This window comes from Simochromis diagramma, unplaced genomic scaffold (assembly GCF_900408965.1).
Source record: "Simochromis diagramma unplaced genomic scaffold, fSimDia1.1 OVJJ01000766.1, whole genome shotgun sequence".
In the NCBI taxonomy this organism is placed as follows: Eukaryota; Metazoa; Chordata; class Actinopteri; order Cichliformes; family Cichlidae; genus Simochromis; species Simochromis diagramma.
The window spans coordinates 34,981-45,876 of NW_024386828.1; the positions used below are offsets into that span (position 1 = coordinate 34,981).

At 36.6% G+C, this 10,896-nt stretch overlaps 1 protein-coding gene across 1 annotated transcript; it reads left to right on the forward strand.

The window, feature by feature from the left end:
- The first annotated feature begins 2,583 nt into the window (after nt 1-2,583).
- On the forward strand, nt 2,584-8,202 carry LOC120730800 (type-2 ice-structuring protein-like). Its single transcript, XM_040027284.1, has 5 exons — nt 2,584-4,821; nt 6,316-6,452; nt 6,542-6,661; nt 6,969-7,074; nt 7,213-8,202. The coding sequence occupies exons 1-5, from the start codon at nt 4,761-4,763 to the stop codon at nt 7,284-7,286; spliced, it is 498 nt and encodes a 165-aa protein (XP_039883218.1). The 5' UTR covers nt 2,584-4,760; the 3' UTR covers nt 7,287-8,202.
- Nucleotides 8,203-10,896: the final 2,694 nt, after the last annotated feature.

Genomic DNA, 10,896 nt, shown 5'->3' on the forward strand with positions numbered 1-10,896 from the left:
AGCTTTACAAACACTTTGTTTCCTGGTGAAACATGTCTAAGTCAAGACTCTGTGTTGTACAGATACTGCTTCCTGGACCTGAAGCAAATTCTCTCGTAATAACCTACCAAGAACCAGGAGCTTCGCTCACAGGTCCAGAACGTAATGAGTCTAAGTTTTACTTGGACTCATGCTGCTTCATACTTGGATGATGACATCATCCAAGTATGAAGCAGCATATGTGGTGTGTGGTACTTGATGTACTGTACTGCATTGCAAAATGCTGTTGCAATGCAGCAACATCTGCATTATTCTATTCTATTAACAAATACAGAAACAGTATGCACCATACTTCTGTTAAACATTCACTGTATGTGTAGACAGCAGCATGGAAAAGGTCTGCAAAAACCTGGAAAATAGTAGTACTGATTTCTACTATCTGAACATGTGATATACACATAAAATCAGAAAGTCAATTACCCAGTAGCAATCAAAGCAATTTGCTACCTGACACCAACTTGGTATAGTGTACTTCTAGCATAATAGACATGGATAAATAAGCATGAAGGTACTGAGGTAGACTCTGGTTTTAAAGTGTGATGTACTGATGTCCTTGAGCAGCAGTCCTGTGGTTCAGAGTGAAACTAACGCCCCTCTCTTACTGCCAAAAATGGGACACACTGAGTGAAAAACGGCATTTGGAGTAACTGTTGTTTCAAAATGAGCCTTATTAGTCTGGCGGAGCTTAAGAAACTACATTTTGTCCATGAAACACACAGTACGAAGGATAATGTTGCTGATCAAAATTTCTGACTGGAGTTTCAAGGTGAAATGTTAAAAAAGCAGCATCCCTGGTGGAACCTGTATTTTATTTTACAGTGAATTTACTGCTCTTTCCATTGGCATTAACCCTTTAAGACCTACCATAGAACCAAGTCCGCCAGAGCTTATCTTTATATTTTTACATGCTGTAGTGCCATTTTTGGGAGCATTTCAAGTTGCTATACATCAATACAACCATTGTAGCCCAGATTTTAATAATATGTATGCATTAAGTGCATAATTACTACATAAATTGCAAAAAAGTGCAATAAACTACAAAAAATAAAAAATAAAATTTGGCGCTTTTTTTTTCTTTTTTTTTTACATATATTTCTCGTTAGAGAAATTTAAGAGGCTTATCCCTCAAAACTGTAAACATAAAAAAGTTGCACAAAATAGTTTCCAACCACAGGATATTTATTTTGAGTGACTTCATAGGTTTATTTTTGAGTTACATCAATTTGTACATACTACAGGAAAAACAAAAATAAATCCTATAATACAAATTTGCAAAAAAACAGCATATGCATCAAAATAAACTGTTTCCAGTAGTGCAATTTGAGCTCTAAGCATCATAGAAACAATTTTTTGTTGCTGCAAATGCTTTTTATGAAATTTTTGCAAAGCTGTATGTGGAAGGAAACCGTGACCTCATGGTGAGTCAACTGCTTCTGACCTTAACTGGTAGCAGTTACCGAAAAAAATTCTCCACACCCCAGACAACCTGACCACAACTGTGATGGAGTCATTCTGCATCCCCAGATCCACCCACCCACCATGTCCACTCAGAGAGAGAGAGAGAGAGATCAGCCATTTTCTGAAGCAGTTATTTAAACAAAAGCCAGCAAAACATTTCTATAAATCAAGAAACAATAATCCTCCACAAAATTGTTTCTCTCTTCATGTGAGCACCAACTGAAAGTTAAGTTCGTCTTTTTTTCCCTTTTTTAAAAACTGTATCTGAAAACAAGAATAAAAAATCTGGAAATGGCCATAGTCCAGGAAACAGTGGCCATAGTCTAGGAAACAGTGGCCATAGTCCAGGAAACAGTGGCCATAGTCTAGGAAACAGTGGCCATAGTCCAGGAAACAGTGGGCATAGTCCAGGAAACAGTGGAACATTCCCTGAGTGCCTAAGGTTGGAGCACACATTTATAAAAATATCTTCTTCTTCTTTTTTTTTTTTCAATTTAATGTGACCTGTGATTACCTCATTAATAGAATAGAATAATGCAGATGTTGCTGCTTTGCAACAGCATTTTGCACCACAGTATCTGGGGTACCATTTGGGAGGCAGGCACATGCACCTGCAGATGAGCAAAAAAGCAGCCATTGTATCCTGCCTGCATCCCAAGATAAGGAAAGAGGTACATCAGTTCTTGAGGTGGGCTGGTTACTATTGTTGGTCCATGCCCAGCTTTGCGCAGCTGACCTACAATAATACATACAGGTGACCCTGAATCCTCCCTTAGTTATGCTGCAATAGGCATAGGCTGCTTGGGGATTCCCATGATGCATTGAGTGTTTTTTCCTTCTCAGTCACCTTTCTCACTCACTATGTATTAATAGACCTCTCTGCATTGAATCATACCTGTTATTAATTTCTGTCTCTCTTCCACAGCATGTCTTTATCCTGTTTTCCTTCTCTCACCCCAACCGGTCGCAGCAGATGGCTCCGCCCCTCCCTGAGCCTGGTTCTGCCGGAGGTTTCTTCCTGTTAAAAGGGAGTTTTTCCTTCCCACTGTCACCAAAGTGCTTGCTCATAGGGGCCATATGATTGTTGGGTTTTTCCTCTGTATTTTTTCTCCGCATCCTCACAAAAACAAAAATGAACAGCTTGTAGAACTGGGGGGTCATATATAGATAAGAACTGGAAGGGGTGTGTTTGGAGGCGTGGTCCCGCTCCTGAAATTCAGATAATTTATCTCCAAGTAAAGTTTGTAATCTGTACTTTATTTTCCACTTAATTTACAGCTCGTTCAGTTTGGCATTGATGAAGTAATTGCAGGTCACATTTAATAACAAAACAAACAAACAACAAACCTCCCCCCAAAAAAACACTTAAGTTGTTTTTATAAATGTGCATGCTCGAACCTAAAGCACTTGGGGAGAAACTGTGTTCCATTGTTTCCTGAACTATGACCAATTCCAGTAACTTTCTCAGTAACTGCTACCAGTTAAGGTCAGGAGCAGTTGACTATGCCATAAAGCTGGCTCCTATTCTGAGCTGCTCAGTGGAGTTTAGTTTGGCTGTGTTTGGCTTAGTCCACTTTTCCACTGTTCATCAGAAATGAAGCAGCCCACCGGAGAAGTAAGCTGCCCACAGACATTAAGTTACTTTTAGATTCTAGATTCTGTTTTAGAGTCAATATGAAAAACACATGGACAGGAAACAGACAGTAATGAGGATGATGCTGTTGACTGAAAGAGAGAGTTGTCTTGTTACATTTCCTTTAGTTATAAAAGTAGCATCATTGCTGGAATCTGTATTTAAATTTTGATGAATCCACGGCTCTTTCTGTTGACATTGATGACGTAAATGCAGGTCACAGTTTAAAACTCAGGCACTCAGAGAGAAACTGTGTCCCACTGCTTCCTGGGGCGCAGCAATTTCCACTCTGTGTTTGAAGAGGCCGTTCCATTTATTTGGAGAGCTGCTTCATTCTTTCCTTCCTGGCTTCAGATACAGTCAAAATAAGAGTTGGATAAGCCATTTTGGTTATTTACATCAGAGTAAAACAGAAAATGATTGTGGCATTAAAATAATGTTACAAACATTGATTATCAATTTTATTTTAGGATGAATGTTCTAGAATATTTTGAGAAATATTTTGGGGGAATTATTGCTTCTTTGATTTGAAGAAATGGTTTGTTATCTTTTCTTTAAGTATACTTTTCAGTGAAAGCCCTCTCTCTCTCTGTCTCCCTTTCTGAGTGGACATGGTGGATGATTAAGTCTGGGAGTGTGACTGAGTAACTGCTTAAAACAAGCCTGCAAACACTGCTAACTGTAATTTCAAACTGGAGTCTCCAGGTGAAACTGTCAGCAGCGGCTTGACAGATTTTACAGTTTTAAATGCAATGCTGGTGTTTTCAACAGTGTTTCTATAACTCTGATTGATTCTTCCAATCTGCTGGGCGTGTCTGCTATATGTGCTGTGGTGTACATCATGTTTCAGAATATCGCCCTGATAGACACTCTTTCTCACTTTTTCTTTCTTGAAGAGGAGGAATGGAGAGAAAAGGATGAGTCATTCTCTGCTCTCCTACAATGGCCATTTTATCATTTTGCAGAAACCTTTAAATATGCTGCTGGTTTCCATAATGCCCTGTTCCAGTCAGAGTATGCAGGAAATGCAGATATGTTGAGCTGTTTTCGCACCAGTCTGCTAAAAGTGTCACCACATACAACTGCATTGCTGGAGAGTGAAAGCTAGCAGTATGAACTGTTTACTGATCTGCAGTTCCTTCACAATGGAAACATTTCCACCTCTTATGATCCAGCCTGATGGTTTTATGGAGGATCGATGAAAGAAAATCAGTGTGTGACACTGAAGTCTGTTGAGATGTTTCACTCAGGTTTTTCTAGAAGATGGTTCTGAAAACACTCCCATATTAAAGTAAATGTAGTCACTTTGTTTCTTTTATGACAAGTACAGGTCCAAAGAGTCACAATGATGTAATTTTTTATATAATAGTAGACTATCAAATGCTGTTAATAACACTGGTTTCAGTGTATTTTCACCTGAACAAAGCTTGTCCTTAACACACTATTCATTCAAGAAGAGTATGAAAAACAACAAGCACGTCACTGCTGTTTTATTGATAGTTACAGGTTATATAAATGCGTAAAATTAAACTGTATATAAGCGCTGGTCTTAATATGTTCTATACATGTTTTTATATGTTACGATAGTAACTTTTTTTTTTCTGTTTTCCACAGAGACACTAACATCACCATGAAGCTGCTGACTCTGTGTGCTCTTCTCTGTGCAATGATGGCTGTAACCACTGCTGGTGGTGAGTATGGCAGTATAATTTCCATTTTATATATATATATATATATATATATATATATATATATATATATATATATATATATATATATATATATATATATATATATGAGTGTAATTAAACATACAAATTAATAGTAAAATGTATTAATTTAATTAATGTAATCTTATTTATGAGAGTTAAAGAAAATTGATTGATGTCCACAGGTTTTTTGCATTTTCCAGATTTTCAATAACTTATGTCACGCTTAACAGAAAAAAACCCTTACAAACCTTGAGGTTTCTGGCTGTTATACTGTTATACTCAATACCTAAATCATTGGCTTCCACTTTTAATTGACCTTCTTTCCTGAAATACAAAGCTTAAAGTAACATATATCATATATCTATACCAATCTATAAATGTGAAGGAAAGATAACGCCCTGTACTTCATACACATAACTGCACCTGAACACCACCAAACCTTTAATCAAATCAAATCAAATCACTTTTATTGTCACATCACATGTGCAGGTACATTGGTACAGCACATGTGAGTGAAATTCTTGTGTGCGAGCTTCACAAGCAACAGAGTTGTGCAAAATACAATAATGTAAACAAGCAAAATACAAGAATGGCTACATCTGAAACTAATAAATATATGTACAATATATAATAGTATATGCATTTCTGGATGTGTATACTAAATATTTTCACGTGTGTGTGTGTGTGTGTGTGTGTGTGTGTGTGTGTGTGTGTGTGTGTGTGTGTGTGTGTGTGTACACATATTTTACAAATTAAATAGAGTAAACAATAAATAAAATATATAAAAATATACAGAGTGAGACATGTGCAAAACAGTGGCATTACTGTACAGTATGGAGTGCATAATGTTAAAGTTCCAGTAGTGAAGCTGAGGTGTCTATGAAGTGTTCAGCAGTCTGATGGCCTGGTGGAAAAAGCTGTCTCTCAGTCTGCTGGTACGGGACTGGATGTAGATGTCTTGGAGGGAGGGAAGCTCACCTCCAATTATCCGTTCAGAGCACCGCACTACTCGCTGGAGAGCTTTGCAGTTGTAGGCGGTGCTGTTGCCATACCAGGTGGTGATGCATCCAGTGAGGATGCTCTCAATGGCACAGTGATAGAAGGTCCTGAGGATGCGGGGGCTCATGCCGAATCTTTTCAGTCTCCTGAGAAAGAAGAGGCGCTGCTGCGCCTTCTTCACTGTTTTGTTTGTGTGTACTGACCACGTAAGATCCTCAGCCAGGTGTACGCCAAGGAACCGGAAGCTGCTCACTCTCTCCACAGCAGCGCCGCTGATGGTGATGGGGGTGTGTACTTCTCTGCACCTCCGGAAGTCCACTATCAACTCCTTTGTCTTTGCGACGTCTTTAATTATTGTTTATATGTCCAATGTTACTTGTATGACTTGTCAGTTATTGGATATATAATAATTAAAACTAATACAAAATAAGATATTAACCAGAGACACATGTACAACTGTTCATTTGTCCACAGCCAAGAGTCACCTGGTCAAGAGGTGCATTTATTGTCCTGATGGTTGGAATCAAGCCCGGTGTCCATACGGTTGGACTCAAGTCGGTAGTCGCTGCTTTACCTACAATCAAACACCCATGAGTTGGGATTCTGCTAAGGTAATTTTATTTTACTTTTATCATCTTTAACACCTGATTGAACCACTCATTGTTTTAAGAAACCTCTGCTTTGTCCCTCTTCATTGAAGAGACACTGCTGGGGCTTGGGGGCAAACCTTGCATCAGTGCACACTTACTGGGAGCACCAAAGGATCATGCAGCTGTTGGGCAACACGGCAGTTTGGATTGGAGGAAGCAAAGGACTCAAGGTATTTTGTCAAAAGAAAATGTTAATTCCCACCTGCAGTGAAACCTGAGGCAGGGGAGAGAAGCTAAAAGATCAGGCATTAATGATAACCAGTGTTGGGCAAGTTACTTTGAAAAAGTAATTAATTATAGTTACTAGTTACTTCTTCAAAAAAGTAGATGAGCTAGTAACTGATTAACAAGATTGTAAAAGTAATTAATTACTTGAAAACTTAACTATAATTAATTACTTTTTCAAAGTAACTTGCCCAACACTGGTTAGGATAAAGCACAGGCCTGTCTGAACTACTAATTTTTTTCTTCTACAAGGGTACTTGGTGGTGGAATGATGGGACCAGTTTCTTCTTTTCAAAATGGTGCTGGGGAGAGCCCAGTAATGGTTACTACGAGAGCTGTCTGCAGATGAGTTCTCGAGGTAATTTAGAACAGTTATCAACGAGTACTTAATGTGTATGACTGGTTGAAGTGATCAAATATACAAGCCATAAAGGCTGGCTCTTTAGGTTTTTCATTTGAGTAACATTTGAATGATTTCTGCTCTTGAATCTTGCAGATTCAAATTGCTGGCTTGATGCATGGTGTGGATATCATCTGCCATCTCTCTGCGCCAAGAATATCTTCACCTGACAGTGTTGGACTGACACTCAAAGCATGAAGCTCCCATAAAACACACACTGATGCATGATGGTGTTTGCTCTTTGTTTTTGCAACATTAACTTAAGCTTCCTGCAGCATCAGCTACTCTTCTTGTGAGCAAAGAACATTTGCTGCATTGATGTCCTTATGACTTCCGACCTTGCCAGTTTTCAGTGATTCTCCTCACAACTAAAATGAGGGCAAACAGTCCAGCAACCACAGCATGTTTCAAAATGTGCTCCATGAGTAAAGACATTGTGCAAATGTCATGACTTGCTTGTTTTGCGCAGCATTTGAGCATTTGCAAAAGCGCACAAAATTGTATTGCACATGTAAAAAATATATAATAATAATAATAATAATAATAATAATAATAACAATAACAACAACAACAACAACGACACTAATTACAAAGTAAAAAAGGACTAAATTGTTATAGTCCCTTATCAAGAACTATAACAATTTAGTCCTCACAATAAAAGAAGATGAGTATACACAATAAAAACATACAAAAACAAATAAACAGAGATGTACATAGTCATCTATACCATCAGGCTTTCATTTTAACATACACACATACACTCATCTCTCTCAGATCCAGATCTGACGTTTTTCTTCTTCAGTATGTTTAAGGTTTGGGTGGCAGGCTAAAGTTTCCCTTAAAAATATCTTTTTGACACATATGACACTTGAGCAGGTTACACTCCAAAAATATTCCCACTGTAAACATGAGGTAGGGAAAAAAATTAGCACTCGCAAGGTGCCATAATAAATAAAAACAAATTTTAAACATAAAATGATATGTTAAGATAAATGATAAGAAGTAAGTAAATATATAATAAACTCAAATATGTAAAATTAGAATATTTTTGTATATAGTTATTTCAATATGAGTAATATTGCAAAAACTAACATGCAGCATAAATTTATATTATTACTTTTCAGTGGATTTAAACTATCAGCTTTTATTTTGATACTCAGTGTTTGTTGTATTCATTTAAATTAATAAACAATATCCTTAATCTTGAATTCAGCTCTGTGATTACAAATGCTTGGTGGAAAAACAGTCTTACAAATGTCCTCATCAGCAGTGTGTTACTGTCTGTCTCCACCTTGTGGACATTTTGACACTTTCCGCTTGTTTCAATGCAAACTGAACACTTTATATAATGTAATTAATATAATTATAATCTTGGTTCAGAATGTTTATGCAAATTATCTTCTTTATGGATGTTAACACCTGGATATGGAGCAGATATTGTTACAGCAGTGTAATGTTGTGCTGTTTTTTTAAGAGCCTATTGTTATGGAATCAAATTAAAAACACACATCTGCATGAGCTCCATCACATTCTTGAACAGTGGGGTTGGTGTGTTGCCATGAATTATGGGACAGAGTGATCTTTTTCCTTTCATAAAAGATGACCCAGTATCTCCTCTGGTAAATATGATAATAAATAACTGAATCACTTTTCACCAGCTTAAGTCAGCCAGCTCTTACTGTGGTTGCCACGGAGAAATCTTTTGGACATTCACTCAGTAACCTTTAAAAGAGAAACTGGTAATCTGAGCACACTTCCTTAATTTGAGGATTAAAACAGAAACACGGGTGTTTATATGAAAAGGGAAGATTAAAAGGACAAGTAACAATTTCCTTATCAGTCAGATGTTTACCTTGATAAGCAATATATTGCTTTAGTCTAGCTGCCTCATTAAAGTTACACAACAGGCTTTTTACATTAAAGCCAGCAAGTCAGTTGCATACTCCTTTTTGTGACCCCCTGATCTCTTAAATGGACCTGCAAGGGTTTTTCATATCTGAAATACTGTGCACAGTCTGTGTATATGCAAGGCAGTGGACAGCTTCTTTTGTAATGTGTGTGACTGTTAATGTAATGTTCAATTATTCCCTTGCAATTTCCACAAACAACTACAAAGTTTGCAAGTCCAACTCATTTAAATGACAACAAACAGATGTGATCATCTAGAACTGTGAAAATAAATTAATGAAAAACCTTCAGTTATGGATGCTATTACAGCCACAAGATCCTAACAGTCTGTTCCATTTCTTTTGTTAATGATTTTTTGGTAGCATATCTGAATATTTTGCTTACACCTATAAACAATGTTATTTTTGTTACCACACAGGGAATGCAGTCCGCTAAATTATGCATAAAATCATAAACAACCCAAGGGACGTCTGCAGTATACCATGCTAAAAATCAGTGTCTCTGATACCATTTTTTTTTGGTATGGAAACTCACACAATTTGCTCATACTGATCACAAGAGTTTAAAAATAAATCAAAATGGTTGTTATATGGAAGGCCAGGACTGACATAATGAATTAATTAAATACAGCATTAAATAATTAATTAAATGTGGCAATAATTAATTAAAATTGTAAATAATTATTTAAAATAATTAATTGAATAAATATATATTATTGACAAATTTAAATAATTATTTAATGCTGTATTTCGAGTCATATAATTTTATTTATGAGGATATTTATAAAGTCTTTACTACTTAAGCTTAAAGCAATGCTTGGCTCAACAGAGCTCTGACTCATTGTCAGCCTGACAACAGTGCTTAAAAAAAATACTGGGGTTGTTCTTGTTTTCTTCAATCAATGATCAATAATAAGATGTCCAACTTTACATGTTTTTTTTAAGCATCAGACTCTTTTTTTGAGGATAAATGAAGATCTTCTGAATGTGCATTTGAGAATTATACCAGCAAGTCAAGTGCATCTGATTCCTTTTCCAGAGAAGCCATAGTGGCTTCTCTGGAAAAGTATATGCAGTAAGGATATAACTGTATTAACAAGATAATCAACTTCTATGAGAATAGAGTTTAGGTAGCTACTCTGCACTGTGTTTGTACATGATATTGAAGAAGATAAAAGTGGAGGAATTATATTTTCAAAGCATGTTTCAAAACTTAAGTTTAGACATAATTTCTAAACTTCTAAAGTTATGTTTTCATCTCTAATTTTTAACCATAACTGCTTGAGTGAAAGTCTAAGCTCTCGGTCCATCTCTCTCTGAGCAGATGTGCTGGATAAGTGATTCTGTTAGCATGTTGCATGATGGGCAAATTTCCTGAAACTTTTCTCTTTCATGTGATTGTAGTGCTTTTTTTTCCCTGTTGTTTAGATGTTTACTAGTTGGTGTTACTTTTCTTGTGAGGGAAGATTTCAGGGTGAGGTGAAGAGGTATTGTAATGGATGCTATATTCCTCTGTAAAGTGGATGAACACTAAGACTAAACAACAAAAATGTAAAGTGAAAAAGGTCTGAATCACAGAGACATGGTCAGTCAGAGGTAGACAATAAAATATGAGCAAATTTATGCTGTGAACCTTTAATATGGATGTCTCAAAACAAGCCTTTCGTTTTAGCCTGGTGGATCTCGAGAAACTAAATTATGTCAAAAAGACACACAGGATAATGCTGCTGACTGGAAAAGGGAATTTCCTGGAGAAATTTTCCTAGCGTCATCGCTGGAATCTGTATTTTATTTTCCAGTGCTTTCACTCTTCTTTCTGTTGACACCCATTAAATAATTCCAGATCACATTTCAAAATCAGGGCTGAATTTGA